We start from the raw sequence: 21,315 nt of genomic DNA on the forward strand, positions 1-21,315 counted from the left end.
TTGAGAGACAAGGTTCAAAAACATGCAGGATACCGGCTCTTGAGGACTGGAGTTTGGCATCTGTGCCTCATGGTAACAGCATAATGCTTTATAACGTTACTTGGGTCCGTGCGTATCATAAAAACTACAAATAGTGAATTCATATACACACATATATATATATATATATATATATATATATATATATATATATATATATATATATATATATATATATATATATATGTGTGTGTGTGTTAGGGTGAACACACTTAATCTCTCAATGCCAAGTGGTTAAAAAAAAAAAGAAGGCAAAATCTACAGGATCTTTGGTGCAATATCTTTTTTTTTTTTTAATTTTGTTTTCAATGACTGCAAATTTTGTTGTGTGAAATTTGCAGGGCACTTAATCTGCCGGTACCAGTCAAACTCTATCCCTCATCTTTGTCCCCCATTCAAATTGCATGAAAAAAAAAGTAAGAAAAAGAATATTTTTTTTCAGTTCAACAAAGAGTATAAAATAAAACAACAACAACTCTGAAACAATGATCATTGTCATCATATAGCAATAAATACGGAGCGCTCTTCCCTGTAAAGAGATATCTCATCCAATGTCACTCACAATAAAAAATAGAACTTCAGTGCATTTCTTTTGACAGGTTTCTGCTGCTCCTTCAATATATCATCGATGTGACTCTTGGTTACCCTGGAATTAAAGCAACAGTATTAAGAACAAAACAGAACACCGAATATAAATCTTCCTTAATGACACAAAAGTCCAATATAAAATTTCACAGCCTTCTCAATTTCTATCTGCTCTACACACCTCAAAACACAAACCTGGACAGAAAAGGCACAAGTAACTATAATTGGAGTAATACTGGGGGAAAAAAGTAATCCATTTTGATTAAAGATTTTGGTCATTTACACATGTTTTGTATTACTCTAACGACATATTCAAACAGACAGTAGCGTTACCAGTATCAATGGAGATACAGGAAGGGTATAATCATATATAATTCTTGTATATACATTTACAGAACCATTATATTCACAAAGAAACAAAAAGTGCATTTTTTATGACAAACCTGAATATTGCCAAAGAACAGACATTGAAGTTATCAATTGTATTGAAAAGTGTATAAAAAAGAACACAATTGGAAAAAACAAGACGAATGTAGCGAGTGAAAAAGCAAGTTGGAGATGCATCAAATTAGGTGCTCTGGTCTTGTCTAGCTGCGTCCGCTGTAGCTCTGCCCTCACTCTCCGGCTGCTGTCCAATCAGGCGCAAGGATACAGGGCTCGCTAGACTGAAGGAAGCCTCCGAGCGCCCGTCTTCGATGGGACGGTGGCTCGACTCAGTAGCACGCCTGCATGTGTGGGCGGAGCTTTGTAAGCTGCCATATTGCTTTGAGTCCGTGGTCTCCAACTCCAGTTTGGAACACATGACTTGTGCACTGACACTGCACTGTCCTGATTGGCTGCCTCCTGCTGCCTGGAAGTCTCCCGACCAGTCACTTCCAGGAGTCCTACTCCCTTGCGGTCCTGGGGTCCCGCCCCAGAATGCGTCAAACCTGCCCGGCGACGGCCCCTCCGTGGAGGGAGACATCGGGGACAAGGGGGTGGAAGGATTGGACCTTGGTCTGGCTTGTACCATTTGAATCCCCCCGATGGGAATCATGAGATAGGGGACCTTGGCTTGTTGGGAGTGCAAGGGGAGATGGCTGAAGATGTTGTCCGCTGCCCGGTGGCCGGGATAACCCTCGCACGTGGATGGACGAAAAGCGGGTGGGAACAAGAATGCGTCTGCCAATGAGTGCCCATCTGCTGCAGTACCACCTTTGTCCTGCAGGGAGAAGCACACAAATAAGATGTCCATTTTGGGATTCCTACAGAAAACATCCCCCTTAAGGTCTTGAAAAGATTCCAATTGTAATCACAGTGTAATAAAATAAGGGCTTGGTAGATGAAGGGCTCCACTGAAAGAGGACTGTTACAGAACTTTAAATGGATTTTTCTAAAAACTGGAAACATAGCAATGGGTAACTTGTTGAGATATAAGCCTGATTTAAAAAAAAATGCATCACATACATACATACATATCTTAAATAAATCACTACTTTACACAAATACATACTATTATTATTATATTATTATATATGGAACTGTTCCATATTAATATGATGTATTGTGTTCCATTGAAAAAAATACTCCATTAAGTGAGATTCTTCAAAGAGGTCATCTTTTGACTAGCTTTGCACATCTTAGTACTTTTGCAGTCAGCTTTATGATGTGGATGGTGCTTTATGACCTGAAAAGACTTTCAGTTCACAGCTGTCCAATAGAATTGATTTTTCTTGACAAGAGCTCTTAATGTGTTTGGGACAGATTGAAAGTGGTATCAAACTTGTGACTGCTTCTGTGTAGGTGCAAAGTAGACATATGACTTTATCACATACTGCTTTCATATGACTAGCCTTTGTGCCACGGTGCTCCCAAGGAAGGCGTCCCAGGGTCCTTGGCTGCACTCCGATCGGCAAGGGCAGAGTCCTGGCTTGTGATAACCTGTAGCAGCCCGGCAAGCTGGGGCAAATCGGCGAGAGGGACCTGATGGGAGACGGTCTTCTTTCGGGGGAGGTTGACACTTGCCGGCTGGGTGAGGGAAGCTCTGTTTTCGGGGACAGACTGCGCATGGGTGAGGAAAGCTCCAGGCGGGGGGAGAGGCTGTGACTGGGGGAGCAGCTCTCACTGCTGGGGGAGAAGGCTCTCGGTGATGCCTTCCAGCTCCGTCGGGAGAACAGAGCTCTCCTGCTGCCCGGCGAGGCGGCTCGTCGACTGTGCCAAGCCCCTCTTTGGGCGGCGTCCAGACCCCGACTAGGACTGAGGCCAGCGGGCTCGGGCTCCGGAGTGCACTGCCGAGAGCGAGTGCTGCATTTGGAATGACCCCCAGTTGATGGGAGGGTGTCCGACGAACAGGAGGAAGGAGGGTCATCGTGAGACTCTTCCTCATCGTCGTCGTCGTCATCGTCGTCGTCGTCGTTGTCCTCTGACTCCTCCGCGTTGGAAAACTGGTGCTCTTCCTGTTCCTCGGAGTAGCACGCGCGTTCATCGCTTTCGGCTGAAAGCAAAAAACAAACTTAGTTACATCACTTCTTTTCGTATCCATCCGGTTTCATTATCTATGCCAAACATAAAAGCTCAGTGAGATCGTTTTTGCCATGGGCTTATTTATTACCTCCGCCAAGCATGAAACTATTATGGTGAGAGGTACTGTATGCAAAGCCATTTGAGCATTTATTCCATATCCTCAATATCAAGCTTAAGACGTCAATGCAGCACCAGGGTCAAACATTTGTAAACACCCTCTAATTTAGTGTTTTTTTTTCTTGATTCGTAAAATACTACTTAAAGGTGCAATACAGAAGTTTATTGCTAAACAATGACATCCTCAGGCAACTGGGAGGTCCAAGTTGCTAAGTTGGAAAAAAAAGGACCAGACTTAAAAAAAAGAAACTCACCTTTGTTATTTACATTAGTCTCGAACACTTGAAAGGCAGAATTGGGACAATACGAGTTCCCAATGGATTAAATCCGACATCCCACCTCACTCAAACATAACATTTGAGTCTGCAACCTCAAGTTTGGAATATTGGTGCCGAATTGCTGTGTTGCTGTGACTGTCAGGCCTCTTTGTACATATCAAGCCATTGTTGAGCACCAGTGGGGTTGAAAATACTGTATGTAATTTTACTATAGAAAGTCCACAAAGAAAGGTGCATAAGTCATTTACATTCTGAAGAAATATTGTTTGAAATATTAGTAACTAATATACTGTCTACCAAGTGTATTAGGAAAGTTGCTTTTAACCTCAATAGCATGACTAAGTCACAGCAAAAATGTACACTTGTTTGCGCGTTAGTTGCCTGTTAGTAAATGAGCAGGTGTTTTTTTTAATAACCTAACAAAATAATTGTGCCAATCTCAACAGAAATGTGTAGATGGAAACTTGTATTTTTTAATGGAAATGTAGCAAATGATATCCATTTGTATTTCAGACATTTACTTCTGCATTATATCGTCACCATTAACTTACAAAAACAAAACACTTCACAGACAACAAAAATAGGGCCCATTATTATTTTGTTTTCCCCCATAACCATGTTTTTATTGAAGTAAACTCAGTTCAAATTTTATTGCTTCGGGATGGGAAGATTATGCAAAAAGCACAAACAGTACACTATACAGAGAGCACCTTCTAACCTTGGTCTGGTTCTAGCTAGCAGATGAGGACTGTCATCTTGTCAACACTGAGAAAAATGCCTTGATTCATTTTAATTCATTTCGTCCATCACTTATCTATAGCTGATTATTCTCACTAGGGTCACTGGCTTGCTGGTGCCTATCCCAGCTGTCTCGGGGCGGGGGACATCCTAAACTCCACACAGAATGGACTGAGCAAGGTGGATTTGAACCCGGGTCTCTGGACTGCTGACCACTGCGTCACTGAGCTTTTTTTATTTAAAAATTTTTTATTTAAAATGTTCTCTGATAATTACCAAATGTAAGAAAAGACTTTTACCTTTGGCTTTTGACAACACATGCAAAGCGCCGTATAATTTGTGAGAAAGAACGGAAGGAACACAAAAGCGAGCTTCATCTTGCTGACGATCCACAACAGCCATGCTATAAATAGACTACGGTTGAAAAGTATCACACATCTATTCACAAACTATGTCAGGAGGGAATGAATGAAATCACAGTAAAAACGCTGTGTCCTTGTATGTGATGCGTTGCAGACTGACAGCAACGAAGACGGTGACGGCGAGAGGGAGCGCAAAGGAAGATAATGAGGCTTTGCTGGTAAAGTAGATGCCACTGTGCAAAAAAAACAAAAAAAACAGAAGGCTCCTCATTCTTCATTATTTATCTTGTGCTCTTTCCTTATGCAAGGGCGAAAGGTTGGGGAATAGTACATTGTGGTTGCGTAAGCTGTCAGTAGTGAACAGCTATTACCCCCCCCCACACACACACACACACGCACACACACACACACACACACACACAGACACACACACACACACACTATACCTGTTTCCTCACTCTCAGGCTCATCCGCTGATGGTTCAGACACTCCCATTGCCTGGCACTTTTTCCCATGAGCTTTTGACTTCATGTGTTTGGTAAGGTTCCCTGCGAAGGGAACACGAAAAGCACATTAAAACCTCCGCCAATTTCCAGCGGGCAAGGAAAACTAGGACATATTTCGACAACAGAGATAGAAATGCAAACAGCAGACTTAGAGTTGATGGGTTTCATTAAACACACAGAATAAATGGACAAACATAACAGAACTTAAATATCTCTTTATCCGTCCCCTAACCTTTGGTTTTGAAGGCAAAGTTGCAGTGTTTGCAAATGTACGGACGGACATCAGTGTGTGTTCGGATGTGCTTCTTCAGCATGCTGGGCTTCTTACAGCGGATGCCGCACTCCCCGCATATGTACTTTCCTCTGCCACGCCCTCGAACGTAAATATACTCTTCGTTAGACTTATACCTGACAGACAGACGGGATGGGCATGCGTTATTGGTACAGAAAAAAGAAACAACATAAAGTCACAAAATCACAAATTAATGTCACTTTGACTTTTATGCAAATCACTCATCTTGCTGCCTGGTCATTTTTCATCACTGGATTGAAAATAGATTCAATGACCACCACTTGCTCATTGTTATTTCAACCACAACATTATGAGTGGCGATTTAACAGGTTAGAAAACATTTTAACCTATTGCACTAGTCAAGTTTGACACTAATTGGCACATTTTACTAGACGCCAAGCAGACAGAGCGCATCGGTAGTGTTCATCAATGCAGGAAATCAAGAAGCATAAATCAAGACCAAAAAAAACAAAACAAAATCAACATAAGATGTAAACTTCACCAGACAACATTAGGTTCACCTGCACATTACAATAACTATCAAACAAATTACAATTAGAATTTCAGTTATTTTAAGTCATGACCTTCAAGGCCATCTGCCAATCCAAATGATATCAGAAGCACTGACCAACAACTTCAATTAGATTTTAAATTATCTTGTGTCATGGCTGCATGACCTCCACTATTTATTTATTTTTTTAAATGAACAACAGGACTGTGAAAAAGTCAACCAAGTCGGCGAAGTCGACTTTAAAAATAGGTCAACAAAATAAAAAAACATCCGCTTCAAAATGCCACTGAAACCACATTTGCGCCTACGTTTTCTATATGGAGTTTTCTTGCAGACGTACAAAATGTTGCAATGGCACCGGGGGGGGGAAAAGATTCCCCCCAAAAACAAGAGATATCAGAAGTTTCGTATCATTTCCAATTGAAAAAAAGGCTAACCGAAATAAAGTAAAGTTCAATTATTGCAAAGTGGAAAAGGCAAACCACAGCAGAACTTAAGAGAAATAAAACACTTAAGCAGAGACCACCATTTAGTGGCCAAATAGCTGATGCTATTTGTGTGCTCAAAAACACTTAATGAATTAGTAGTGGGCTCTTTTTAAAGAAAAAAGAAAAGGAAAGAACTTCACATCAAGCACTAGGCTTGTATTTGAAATAATATAAAAATGTAACTACAAACGTATCTTTTAGAGCACAGGTGTCAAACTCCAGTCCCCGAGGGCCGGTGTTCTGCATGCTTTCCGTTTTTCTCTCTCAAACACACTTGATTCAAATGATTAGGATCATTTTTAAGCTCACGTGGAGCTTGCAAATAAGCTAATCATTTGAATCAGGTGTGCTGGGGAGAGAAATCCGCAAAATATGCGGGAGGACTGGAGTTCCGACACCTATGTATTAGAGCTTGGTTTTGGGTGTTGAATATTAACCAGTAGGGGGCCAGTCAAGCACGAAACATGCCCAGTCAGCTCATCAAGAAGAAGACAAAGAACAGTAACTTATTGACCTTATAGTAGCTAATGGGCCGCTTTACTATGAGGTTACTCATGTAACATTGTTGAAGCATTATCGGTGACTTTAAGGACACTCTTACATGTGTATCGTATAATGATAGGTACGCGTGAACTTACTACCAATTAGTATTTGTTGATCTCTAATGATAATTGCTAACATGCTAATGCTAACCGCAATTGCTAACTGGTTAGCACGGGCAACTTTTGTTTGTGTCTAAAAATTCATAGAAGATAATACTTAATGAGTAGTTAGATGCGCTCACTTCAATTCACGTTAAACCTCAGTAGATTATAATAACTAAATAAATATGATTGTAAGTGTGAATGGTCGTTTGTCTCATGTGCCATGCAATTGGCTAGCATTCAAGTCCAGGGTGTCCCCTGCCTACTGCCTGAAGACGGTTGGGATAGGCACCAGCAAGCCGGCAACCCTAGTGAGGATAAGCGGCTACGGAAAATGGATAACTGGATGAATAAATCCACCCACGTTCCTCCTTTTTAGATAAGTAAAAATGAAGGGTGATTATTTCATTGAATAATGATATAATCAATGGAATCTAATATAATCAAATTAGAATCAGTTTTAAATATTTAAATGTATTATTTTTTGGCACCCTTATTGGCCATTCAGATTTCAATTTCTGTGAAATTTCTATTGCCATGTAAATGAAATCGACCTAGGGTCACGGTGCTGGCAGAAGACACACACACACTGTGGCTGTATAATAATGTAATGGCGGTGTCTTAGTAGCGCACTCCATCAAAAGAAGGGTTTTCCAATATTTTGGTTACCAAATTTAGTTACATTATGGCACTCAAATGTGAATTTTAATTTGAATACTGTACTCCCATATTGTATTTTACTGTTCAATCCCAGAAATATCCTTATTCTGTGTTTTAATGTGTAGTAATTTCTCTAAAGATTTTATAAAGTATTATAACATTAGGAATTGGGATTTTTTTTTTTTTTTTTTTGGGGGGGGGGTATTATTCTTGACTAAATTTTCCCCGTGAGCGAGTGAGCGTGAGCCTTTCATTTAACTCTTGTCAAATACAACCCCAACTCCAATGAAGTTGGGCCATTGTGTAAAATGGAAAAAAAAAACAGTACAGGTAGTCCTCAGGTTGCAAATGCATTCCATTTCTGCGCAGTCGGCATTAACCCTTTAAACCCCTTAAATGCACCCTAAATATCTAAATACCTATCCGAATACACGTCAGCACCTCACCTTTCTGACACCTTTTGATGATACAGTATTCAGCTTTATTTCCATCATAATGGGTTTCCTATTGCTCTTCATGCATTGCTAGAAGATTCTACTTTCTTTTTTGTGGCCATGATGTAAAAAAACGGCAGTGATATGGAGAACATTACGGCGCACAGACAAACTACACTGGTAGGCTTGTGGAGACAAAATGGCGAACAAGACCCTGGCGTCGTAAAGTCGAAATAGCGTAGCTCGAGTAACGCTTGACCCAAGGACTGCCTGTGCAATGATTTGCAAATTTTCACAAATGCAAGATAATGTTTAAACTGATAAACTTCACATCACTTTTCCTTCTGACAACACTCAATAAGCGTTAGGGAACTGAGGAGCAATTGTTGAAGCTTTGCAGGTGGAATCCTTTCCCATTCCTGATTGATTCTGTACTGTACAATTTCAGCTGTTCAACAGTCTGGGGTCTTTCCTGGCGGATTTTACGTTTCATAATGTGCCACGCATTCTCAATGGGAGACAGGTCTGGACTGTGGGCAGGCCAATCTAGTACCCGCACTCTTTTACTGTGAAGCTTGCAGCAACGTTGAGAAACATTGTTCTTAAACTGTTTGACATATTTTATACGTCGTTTGGTCACAAAGCGATAATCCTCACCCTATCTTTGCTTGCGAAAGACGGAGCCTTTCATGGATACTACTCCTATTATACACTACTATCATGACATTCACCTCTTCACCATTGGAATGTTCTTAAGAGGTGATCATTCAGCATCCATCAACTTTCCTTGTCTATTATTGCCCTTGTCCCAGCTTTTTCGAAACATGTCATCATTTCAAATTTACAAATATTTGCACAAAAACAACAAAAGATGATCATTTTAAACATTAAAATAGCTTACATTTGTATTCACCTTTGTTGAATATAGGTTAAAGATAATTTGCAAATCATTGTACTTTGTTTTTATTTCCATTTTACACAACGTCTCAACTTCATTGGGATCGTTGTATTTGTCACTGCTGCCTCTGGTAAGTGATAAGTGTTACTGTCTTCCTGAATTGTCAAGTTACTGGTACCTGTTTTTTCAAGCTTATACACATATCAAAGTAATAAATTGTAATCTCCAAAAAGTAACTTTAACCTGATTACTTGACTGGAAATGATACCCTGTTAGATTAGCAATTATTTTGGAAGTGTTTCTAATATTTTAAATACCATATTGCATAAAATTAAAGAGGGAAGATATTAGACACAGCTAATTATCTAGTGTTTGGGAAGACATTGAATGGTGCAGGTGTACTTAATGCTGTGGCTTGCGGAGCTTTATTGCACAATACACTGTTTAGAAAAAACAAAAAAAAACTATGTGAAGGTAAAAACACACACATTTAAAAAGCAATTAACAAGACCTCAGGTTGAGGGTTAAAAGAGTAAATAAGACCGGTATATGGAACAGCTGCGGGAACAGCTGCTAGAGCTGATCACAGTGCTGTTTCTTACCACCCCAAACACTTTATGCTAATGAGGGACAACAAAAACGTGCTCGTGGCTACGCTGTGTGTGAAAGCGGATGTGACATATTGCACAAACTTTCAGGAAAATGGCACGTACACGCACGCATGAGAGTTGTCGGGAAACAAGCCCGTCTTTGTAGAGGTGGATTGGGGATGCCCACCAAATCCCTCGCAGCACTCAGTCTCATGCTGCTCCCTCCTCTACTCCCTTAGCGCACACACACGCACAACCACACATACAAACAAGAACACACACATACACACACATACACACAGGCACATTATTAGCTGTTCGTCTGCTCGGGTGGCCCTGCCGACCACTAAAGAGAGGGAAGGGAAGCCTACTTACGGCCCTCAACCTAAAATAGACACTAAGCACAAATCAAGCAACACATTAGGGTCTACTCTATATTAAGTATGTATACAGAATCCAGATGTTTACCAAAAGGTTATTTGCGGTCATGTGAATAAATTGTCCTCTATTAAAAACGCTCAGACGCTTAAAATCCATTCTGATTTTGTAAATAGTCAATGTGTGCTGACTGTGTTTAATTAAAGGTCCATGAACCACATATGCAAGAAGCCAGGCTGTCAATGTGCTCTGTTGTCTACCAGAAGCAGCAACAGCAAATTATATAAAAAAAAGCAGCGGGGTAGTCTCAACAGTGCCATTGTGTTTTTGTGATTCAGGGGCTGGTTACTGTTCACTGGCATGTATTTTCTAACCACAGCTAAAAATATCCACCTATATCTCCAGAAAAACACGACAGAAGCTGCACGACCACCAGAATCATTTTGTGAGGAGAGAATCATACCACGGCAAACAGGAAGCAAACATCCATCCATTAATTTTCTAGAGCTGCTTATCCTCACAAGGGTCACAGGTTTGCTGGTGCCTATCCCATTTGATTTCAGGCAGTAGACAAGAGACACCCTGAACTGGTTGCCAGCCAAATGCAGGGCACACAAAAATGAACAACCATTCAGACACCCAATCACACCTAAGGACAATTTAGTACATACGTCCAATGTCCAAAATACCTGCTAAAGCATGTTTATGGAATGTGGGAGGAAGCTGGAGTGCGTGGAGAGAACCCACGCAGGCTCGGGAAGAACATGCAAACTCCACACAGGAAGGCCGGAGCGAGGTGGATTTGAAAGGTGGATGTGTCCACCGCTGCGTCATCGAGCCGCCTTACATCAATCCATGCATCCGTTTTCTTAGCCACTCATTCTCACTGGGGTCATGGCCATGCTGGAACCCAGCTGTCCTTGGGCAGTTGGCGGGGTACACCCTGAAATGGTTGCAAGCCAAATGCAGGCCACACAGAGACACTCAACCTTTCACACTCACGAACGCACCAAAGGTCAATTTGGAGTGCCCAATATACCTTCTGTACATGATTTTGGGGGAATGTGGGAGGAAACCGGAGCAACTGGAGAAAACCCCAGCAGGTATGGGGAGAACATACAAACTCCACACAGGAAGGCCAGAGCTGTAAGGGAACCGCAGACCACACAACTGTGAGGCTGACTTGCTAATCACTCTTCCATTTATGCCGTCCTCCAATAATTACAGTCAGGTTTAAAGAGGTTTTTTTTTTTTTTTCAATTGCATTAATGTTTAATCTCAAACTTTATTGCATTTATTTTGTTAAATAAAGCCATGTCTCCAGTGATTATTGAAACTAAAGGTTGCAGTCAGCACTTGGAATTAGTCTCAAATATAGGAGAAGCTAAGTGGTTACAACTGAATCTGTGAAAAAAAAAAAAAAAAAAAAAATAAGTTAAAAAAAAAATAAGTTAAAAAAAATAAATGACTGAAGCCACTTTTTGTTACTGTAAATCAGTCTTTTGATCTGCCAAAATAATAAAATGTATTCAATGTAAATATGTAAATGTAAATTTTGACACTAATCACAATGCTAAAAACAGTCACGCTAAACTTAGCCATAAAATAGTAATCACATAAAACCATCAAACAGCGGATCTTTAATTTCAATCTTATGAAGGTTGTAGAGTTTTTCTAATAAAACTGAAAAAATAAAACAGAACAGAATGTAACAAGAGTTAACTATTTATCTAACAAATATTTTTGGAATAACATAACAGAAAATTGGATAATAATGGGAAATTTAATACATTTCACGAATGAACTATAATGCAAAACTACATTAATCTATAAATTGGATTTTTCATATTATTTATGAAGTGATGCAAAGTTCCTTTCAATGTACTGAAGTTATTGGTGCCCAGAGCCGGCTACATTTTAACATCCTAGCTAGCTGATGTCATGTTGTCTTATTTAAACAGTTAACTAACGTAAGTTCTGGTAAAGAAAAAAAAAAATCTACTCTTATGACTTGACCCTTTCCATCTGTTCTTCTTCCTTTTGCATTTTGTCTATTTCGAGAGCTGCTTTGTTGTTAATAGAGCTACACCCCATGAGCACACCTTTGAGCCTAAACCAGAGCAAATGCTGGGAAAGAAGACAAGCTCAACTGGAAAAAGATCACTTGGACATTTATAGAAAGTGGACACACAGTATGTGAACATAGTACAGTGAGCTGAGCAAACATTTACAGGTTTAAAGGAAAATACACGCACACACACACACACACACACACACACACACACACACACACACACACATACGTAACCCCAACATGACAATTGTGCATATTATATAGCATGCCATCTTCTCGCCAAATGAAACCCCCTCTAAACCTCGGCAGCTCGTGCAAGCAGAAAGCGAGGAGGAAAACTTGGCCGCAGCTACAATGACATCTATTCCCAGTCCATATCCTTCCCTGTGCGCTAATTTTTCAGTAGACTTTTTTTATTATGGTCTGTGACACTGAATGTATCACTGCGACCGTTGAATGAGAAGCACTAGCTCTTACCCGCCTTCAAAGATGCGAACCCGAGATGTTACACACTGTTTTGAGGTGGAAGGTCCCTCCTCTCCGCTCGTCTCTTTTTTCTCCTCCTTTTCATGCTGGTGATCTGTTACATCAGTGGAGGAACGGGCTGCGATCGGATGTACCTTCATTCAAGAAACAGTAAAGAGAAAGACAAAGTACATTGATAGCTATATTGATGTCAAGCTATATTGATGTCATAGCCTCATTTCCAGAAGGTCACGGCATACATCTATTAGATTAACTATGATCTCTAGTCTTTAAACAGCTAAAAAGCACTGACAACATGTTGATAAACATAAAACGGAACTGACAATTACATTTGAATTATTCGCAGATGTTCAGATGACATGATCTGTTATGAGATAAGAAAAAGCCAAGTGCGGCCCTATCGCATAAAAGTGCCACCATGCAGGAATTTCATTCAACTACATCTCCTAAACCCTTATTTTCATAAATTTATTTTACAATTTCAACCTTTTGGCTACTGGGAAATAAAAGTCGAGACCTTTAGGTTGTTTTTGTAGAAATCCCAAAATGGACATATATATATATATATATATATATATATATATATATATATATATATATGTATATAGATATATATTTGTATCAATAACTCCAAACTAATCTCCGTGACTTACGCCTGAATTTGTGAAAACACATCACACGTACATAAACACACAAGCGCACACAAGCGAAACAGTAAAAAACTGGTGAATGACATTTTGCCATGCCAAGCCACGATCACAAATATGCATGAGTTATGCATAGCCCATGCCCTAATTTCATAATTTTAAATGGGGTTTCCCTAGACAGTGACAAGACATAGACAGGATGAAAAACAATATTTCATAACATACGTATATTTTTTAAGGTTTACCTCTGACATTCGTGGGGTGCTGCTGCTTGCATGGGGATTTTCAATTTTGGCTGGGTTGGGAGCCGTGGCGACGGTGTATGTCTCTGAGCTATACTTCTGTTTGGAGCACAGCAGAGACAAGGCCACCTTAGTACTAACACCTGGCAAGTTTGGGTTGTGTCCACTGACACTCCAGGTAGAATAAACGGAGTTGTGAGGGTCCCTCTGTGCACTTGGGTTGGGTTTGACATAGTTCAGGTAGCACCAGTTGACAGAGGTTGACGTGTGGAGGCTTGGGTATGAAGGGGCATTTACACTCTCGATCCCCAGCTCCTTAACTTGAGGCTCCTCCTCCTTTTGACTTCTCACAATTGTCTCTTCCACCTGTTTTTCCTTGTTGAGTTCCTTTTGCCTTGGATTCAATTCCACCTCTTCTTTTACAGGTGTCACCGCTAGCATCTCTTTTTTTTTCTCAACCTCTTCCAGTTGCTCCCCACCAGTTTTAATTTCTCCCTCCTTCTGTTCCTTGTTGTCTACGACTTCCTCCTCTACCTCAGGCTTCTGTTGCTCCCCTTCTGCTTCCTCTTTTACCCTTTTCTGGTGACGTTGCGCCTCGGTACTGAGTTCAAGACTGGCTGCAGGTGAGAGCATACGTTTACTCCCACCAGCTCCAAGAGGACTATATTCTTCGACACAGGGAGACTGCAGTTCCACAGGAAGGTGAATCTTAATGTCTGGTGTGGGGACCTTCAAATAAGATCTCTGTAACTTGCGCCTTTCCACTTTGCCCATGATTGTCATGGTTGTACAAAAAATGGGATCTTGTGGACAAGCGGAGGTCAGGATCTGGGACAGGGTGGTGTACATGGCACGTGTATAGGTAGGTATGTGAGTCTGGAGGCGGACTGGCACCACTAGAGACACAGATGGTGTAAGCTGTGCCACGCATGTGGCAATAAGGGGACATGGGTAGGGGTAAGAAGTGCTCCCATCTGTGGAATGAGTCGAAATAATCTGTGTGGAGTGTAATGGTGCGGCAGGCAAGTACAAAGACTGACTCACACTGAAGGGAAACCGGACAGGAACTAAAGCCGGAAGTTGGTGTAGAGGTATACCCATCTGTTCAGCCGTGTGGATCTGCATTGGGTGTACCTGTAGAGGTTGAACAGTTTGTGAGCGTAAAAAGGTTCTGTTCATGAACTGGGAGACCGTGGTGACTGGTAGGAGCTGGGATAAAGGTCCTGGAGGTAATATCTGTTGGACGCTTTCATGCGAAGGAAGAATATCTCGAGGGAGGCTCTGTGGCTGTAACAACTGTAAGACATTCCCTGCTTCCTCCCGACTGAAGTGGGAACTTAAATAGTTAAGAGGGTGGCTTGAGTGGGAAGGCCCGGGCTTTGGACTCTCTGCTCTGGATAACTGACCCATGCCGGCCCCCTCATCTTGCTCAGGTTCCCCTAAGGTCGCGTGCTTCACAAGGAGACACTTTCGCCGTTCTTTCCAAGAGGATGCTGACTGCTGAGAGGACAAGGATCCCAAGTCAAAAGATTTGCTTCTGGTATCTGAGACCTGCTCTGCTTTCTGAGGCGCTTGTTCTGAAGCTGAGCGCCTCATTTCTTTGTGGCTTTGTTTGTGTTGTTGGGAAGTTGATGGCACAGTCAACATTTGGGTGCTTTGGCTACTGGTACCCCAGGCTGCAGGTTCCGACCTTGTTGGATCCTCAAATGAAGCAGAAAGACTCGAAGTGTGGGACATGCTGCTTTCTTGACTGGGACTGCGAGGAAGGGACACCGACTCAAAGCTCGACTCCCCGGAGGATTGCGCTGCTTCAGCTAAGCGGAGTCTTTTCTTCTTGGGGGGCAATTTCTCTGCAGGGAGTTGGGCAAGAGTCTGGCTACGTTGCGGCCATTGAAATTCCTCCACTCTGTCTGCCTCCTAGGACAGACAAACAAATGAGACCATTACACAAAATATATACAATTTCAATCACATTAGATATCATTATTATTATACCTTAGATGAAGACGCAGTTACTGGTGGTGACATGGATGACATGTCAGCATCAGGCTCCACTGTAACAAGAATCTCTGGCACTTGAATGTTGGGCTGGCGGATGAGGCGAGATGCAGAAGGTGATGGTTTTGGATGAGCTTGTTGTGCTTGGTGAACCTCTTTCACATCTGAGCCCTCACTTTCCATGGAGAGAGTCTCCTGCTTTTCAAAGGAGCTTGTGTGCTGGATCACAGACACACCCTTCCTTTCTCGATGTTGTTGTTGTCCCACTTCTGTCTGTACAGTACTACCTACATGTAACATGAAAAGAGACATGAGAAAGACATCTTTAAATGACATGATTGATATATTGCATTTGAAGGGTAAGGTCTTTATGCATTTCGCTCAATTCTAAGTAGTGTAGTGTACATCAACATAAATTAGGAGACAAGGATTTGAAAAAAAAACTTTTAAGTATATTATATACATTATATGTATTTTTTTTAACTTTGTATCAATATGCTTTTCGATAGAGAAAACTGGTTACAAGGATGTCAGTAGTTACTTCCACAAAAAAAAAAGGTTTTTATGAGCACAACAACATGCAAGCAAACCTGAGAGTGTAGAGAGTGTTTGGCTGTGTCCTGGTGGACCTGCCAATGGAATGATGCCTGCAGAAGTCCCTGACACGGTTCCAGAGCCAGAACTTGGAAGATCCTCTTCTATACTCTCCTCTTTCCTCCTCTTCCTCACAGCCATAGCCAGTGCTCTGAACTTATAGTGCATCATTTGAGGGCGATCCTCTCTGCGGGTTTTACTTGAATCCCCGCTGTCCTGTTCCAGTGTTTGCTGCCCTGTGCACACACCTTTGTGGGCCCTATAAATGTCAGCATTCTGGAAGCATGTTCCACATATCTTGCATTCAAATGGGTTCGAAGTAATATGCGGTGCTTGTTGCTCCGGATGACTGGCTGTGTCAGTGCCAGTGGCTGAAGAGGCGTCGGGGGGAATCCCCTCCAGCATAAGTTCAGCTCCCAAGGGAACCTCTATAGCAGGCTGTCGCCTCAACATACGGTGAGCATGTCCAATATTAATCTCTGTTGTCATGGCCTGCTGCTCATCAAATGACTGGCAGAGACGGTAGCCTCTTTTGGACCTAATTCCAGATGCTGACGACTCGAATTGGCTGCTTGATGAGGGCATTGAGCGGCTTCTGAGAAGGGGCGCCGTTGACATTGCAAGAGTGACTGGTGGCTCTGTCTCTGGATTCTGGAGGTGCCTCAAGCCGCTGGGACCAGGGGCTTCTCCTTTGGGATCAAACACGTAAGGATCTTTGGGAGTAGTCAATTTGGGTGACTCCAGGCTACTTTTCCTTGAGAGAGAAGAGCGCCTGGGCTTTACGCTGTCAATCTCACTTGTGTCCACGACGGCTTCATTGATGGTTATAAGCTTTGTAATGTGTTCTATCACTTGGGTTTTGGGTACAGCAAAGGGAATACTCTTTTCTTCTGTTCCAGACAGTGAGGTAAGGGGAGATTGAGAATGTTGTTGATGCGGACTACGCTGTTGTCCTCCCAACCTTCCATATTTCCCAAGAATGATTTCTGCGTAGGATTTGGCACTTGCACTTGGAGGGCTAACATGGGAGAGGTCAGTACTGCCTGATCCAGAAAAGTAACCAGACTCGGTGCTGCCTTTACTGCCAGGGCCAAGAGAAGATGAGGATGCTGAGAGGGATGAAGGAGGATCATCAGGTGAAGCCACTGGGCCACGTTTTCTTTCACTGAGCCTCAGTGCAAGCCTTTGCTTGACAGCCTGAGTATCTTCAGATCTCTGGCTGTCCTCTGAACCTGCTTGTAGCTCCTTACCAACTTTCTTCTGTCTGGCCAAAATTTCCTTAGGGGCTTTTTTGTGCTGGCCCGTCTCGTCTTCAGATTCTGTGCTTTCGCCCTCTGAATGTTCCTCAACATCTTCACCAATACCACTGCAGTCGGGCCCACTTAAACTGGGCTCATCCCGACTGGTTGCAAGGCCTGCTTTAATGCGGTGGGTATGGGACTTTCGGTGCTTGTACAAGTTACTCTTAGTCTTGAAAGAAAAACCACAGGGGGCACAAGGATAAGGTCTTTCACCGGTATGAGAGCGAATGTGTTTTTGAAGAACACTCGGCTTGGCACATGGACGACCGCAGTAAGTGCACACATATTTCCCTGGTTTTGGGGGTTTCTTCTCTCCTTTCCTGGGAGAGCTAACCCCTTCTTTAGTCTCTTGGCTTGACTGATATGAGACCTTTTGGCCATGTTCAACCTGGGTGGAAGTTGAAGTGTGATGAGATGACACTGATGCCGAACCTGGAGAGAAAAAGCTGCCTCCTGAAGGACCTGGGTTTTCCGTATGCTGCCATGCTACTGCTTGCTGTTGCAACCGAAGAAGATCAGCACGTTTGGGTTGGCGGTTTTGCAGTCGACCCAAAGCTCTGTGTACTGGACGAGGATTAGATGGCTGCTGGGGCTGCGGACAAGACTCAAAAGAGGATTCAGATGTCACATGCTGCTGCTCTTGTCTTCCAGAGCGATCCCCATCACCCGGATGGTTGGGCTCAGCCTCCATAGAGTGAGGAGGGAGCCTCAAAGACACACGTGCAGGGGCTCTTCGAGCCTCATGGGGCTAACCACATGGCAGCAGGGGAGGTCAGAGGCAAGGGGTTGTGGACGGTGATTGTAAATCACACCAAAGCGCCTCTGTCAGCGTGGGCCTGAAGTTATTCAAAAGTGACAAGTGAGGCATTGTTAAAATGTGCCCTGGAGCAGCACTGATGTAGTAGGTAAACATAGACCATCTCTTGGTATTCTGGTACAACTGTTTTGTTCAGGTGTAGCCATTCTAACAGCCCATTCGATATCTTTTCTGCATCTCCTTTGCTGGTTCCCGCATTGATGGGTAAAGCTCTGAACAGCTCTAGGCAGAAACAAAAAAACAAAAAAAAACAAACATGAATGATTTTGTAAAATACACTATTAACTCAGTTACAGTCAACTCTTGACAATGAGTTGGAACATTTTTCTAGACGTTTATGTGTGTCAACACTTGTATCTGTCACTATGTATGTGCACTGTATCTTTATGTATTTCACAATTACCTGACCAATGAGTGGCATAGCAGAGCAGCTCGAGTCCACACAGGAAACATCCACAACAAAGGTACCAAATAGTTGAGACCACAGCTTTAGGGCACATAGTCAAAACAAATGTTGGAATTGCAGATTACACTTATCTGATTTGGCCCTACCATTGAAATATATTATGGACGTGGGTGTTTTCATTTGGACTAGTGAACGTAGCAGGTAATGTATAACACAAACACAACATGAGGCTTAGCAGCTAAAGTTTAAAAAATGTGGAATAAATTGGGCTGATGACTTGCTGGAGTGATCAGTGTACAAGGGTGTTTTTGAAAGAAAAGCTGTATGTTGTTATCGGTTTTAGAAAGAGTTATTAGATATTTCAGCCAATACAAATTGATTCTCAACTCTTTGGCACACCACAATTTGAGTTGTCATTCCATTAAAACAATACAAAAAAGAAGTCGAAAGATAGTAGGCGAATATAATGTTATGACATGAACATATTGTTAATAATGAACATATTGAACGGAAGAGAAAAAGAGGGCGAGCACAAAAATAGTAGCACATCTCCTGTAATGAGAATATTTGTCCAGAGAGGAGGGGAGCATAGTTTAAATGTAATGATCAATCTGTTAATGCAGAAGTTTAAAAAGAATGCTTGGTAAAGGTTTTAAAGGTTAGGGAGCGGGTTGCTTCTATTATTCATGAAAGTCTGGTCTGCCGGCTCCGAGCAGGGGGGAAACACAGTGACGGCTTTGCCAGAGAGATGAGGGGAAAGAATGCCTGAGTGGAGCTTCCACATGATGCCAAAACATACACTTGCATGCACACACATATGCCACAGCCTGTCTGTAAAAGCCCCACAAGACCAGTTCCTATGCCCAGACTGCAGCCCCTAAATTGACTGTGACAACCAATCAGTTGCAGTGTCCTTAGCTGACCCCTGATCGCTGTTTAATATAGGGAGGTGTACTTTGTCATCATATTTATAAAACATAAATCACCCTTTATCGATGGTGCCTATATTGCACATGTCTTGATTTATACTAAGTCTTCATACAGTCGGTAGATATGTGCACATTATCTACTAGTACTGCGATCATTTACTAACGTCCCAAACAGCACACATTAAATTGCATGTTTATTCTCCCTAAAGGATGGTTTACACTGTGGCAACAAGGGTAAAAAAAGGTACGTGACGAATTTAACTTTGGGCAGGACTGGGAGGGTCGGTTTAAAAATGCATTCCGATACAGTTACTAGGTTCCTGTTAATGCAGTTAGCGCTGTAACCCAAAAATCCTAATATAAATACATCATTACTTTGAGTTACTTTTGGATTCCCACAAGACCAAATTTGCTTATGAGGACTTAAAAAATCAGACACCCTTGCAATCATATAGTTTAGATTAATAAACAAAGTTTAAATGGTAAATCTGCGAGTGATTTGTGACAGAGCGGGCCAGCAGCTAGCTCTGCCATTGCGGTCAGGATGACTTTGACAACTCACACTAGCTATTACTGTAAAGGCAGATACATAAACTTGCCTCATCAGTGCTGTTGTCCAGTTGTTGAATTATCTGGCAGGCTTGTGTGGCAAATTGAAACTTTTTTTAATGCGTGTATGGGCACAAATACCACTTGTTACAGTAGGAAAATTATTACTTATTTTATTATTGCATATGTTAGTTTGTCTTACTGTTAGAGCTCGAGGTGTGGATATCTTTCAGTGTGCGTTATGTTCAATATTGTAATGCTATGTGGGAAGTCATGTTCAGATGGTACATTTTTACTGGCGTGACTGTTTGTTTTGATGAAATATTTGATGATCTCTTAATATGATTGGGCATTCTTTTAAGGATGCTCCTGTTCAATCTTGGCGAGAATGAATCCAACTAACAATAATAATAATATTACATCACAAAAATGATGTAATGACACACCCAATAGCTTTTTAATATATAATCATATTTTCTGCCAATTCAATTATACTGTAAATGTGTGTTTATGTTCAGAAAACGAAATCACAAACCTCTAAATCGAATTAATATTACATCAAAATGCATTTCATTCATACAGTACATCCTTTCAATTCATTCAAACAACTTTACTGCATTTCCCCTATGGGCTATCTGATTTGAATCAGTCTACATATAAGAAAACACTGACTAAGAAAATCACATTTACACATTTTCAGACATTGATGACATGTCTGTAATGTATCTCAGATCACGCTGTGCTAGAAGAAATCCTCTTACAGTTTGCTCCTAAGATTAAATATTACCCCTTTTAGCTATTAAGTCTATAGACACATTGTAGCCTTTGCCCTAAATGATTTGCAGAGGACAAATGTTATGGCCTATATTTTTTTTCAATCTCACTTTTAGAATGACTGTTTAAAACTCATAGAATAATTTTTCAATTCTGAACTAATTGTTCTATCAATTCATTGTTAAGTATTTGGTAGTTGGCGTATAAGTGAGTGCTGATGACTCATGACGTCAGCGCCAGGAATTGCTCTCCAGCCATGTGAGACTCTGCCACGGAAAAAAAAAAAAACCACCTCTTTTGAGGATTATTACTCATCTCAGTGATAGCGGCATGAAAGTAAGAATTCACGGCACTCAGTTACTCTCAATTAATAATAACATTAATCACTACTTGATCAAGGAAATATAGTCAAATGCCCACCTCTTGTGAATAATACTTGGTCCCAGTGGGAGGAGGAGAGCCAAAAAGCGGGCAAT

At 41.6% G+C, this 21,315-nt stretch overlaps 1 protein-coding gene across 3 annotated transcripts in view; it reads right to left on the reverse strand.

The window, feature by feature from the left end:
- Positions 1-264: 264 nt before the first annotated feature.
- The window catches only part of LOC148425479 (transcription factor HIVEP3-like), a 59,793-nt gene continuing 38,742 nt past the window's right edge, over positions 265-21,315 (reverse strand). Inside the window, exons 3-10 of one of the 3 annotated variants that reach the window (XM_088410431.1) lie at positions 16,060-18,403; positions 15,467-15,756; positions 13,475-15,388; positions 12,574-12,716; positions 5,360-5,535; positions 5,068-5,169; positions 2,439-3,097; positions 265-1,825 (exon numbers count right to left, since the gene is read on the reverse strand). In XM_088410431.1, coding sequence (XP_088266557.1) covers positions 1,193-1,825; positions 2,439-3,097; positions 5,068-5,169; positions 5,360-5,535; positions 12,574-12,716; positions 13,475-15,388; positions 15,467-15,756; positions 16,060-18,055 — 5,913 coding nt within the window. In that variant the 5' untranslated portion in view covers positions 18,056-18,403 and the 3' untranslated portion in view covers positions 265-1,192. Of the gene's footprint in view, positions 1,826-2,438; positions 3,098-5,067; positions 5,170-5,359; positions 5,536-12,573; positions 12,717-13,474; positions 15,389-15,466; positions 15,757-16,059; positions 18,407-21,315 lie in introns of those variants that run through there. The other 2 variants (XM_088410433.1, XM_088410432.1) reach the window with 2 other exon arrangements.

The sequence above is a fragment of the Hippichthys cyanospilos genome, chromosome 3 (genome assembly GCF_059441005.1).
Source record: "Hippichthys cyanospilos isolate Australia breed blue-spotted pipefish chromosome 3, RoL_Hcya_1.0, whole genome shotgun sequence".
NCBI lineage: Eukaryota > Metazoa > Chordata > Actinopteri > Syngnathiformes > Syngnathidae > Hippichthys > Hippichthys cyanospilos.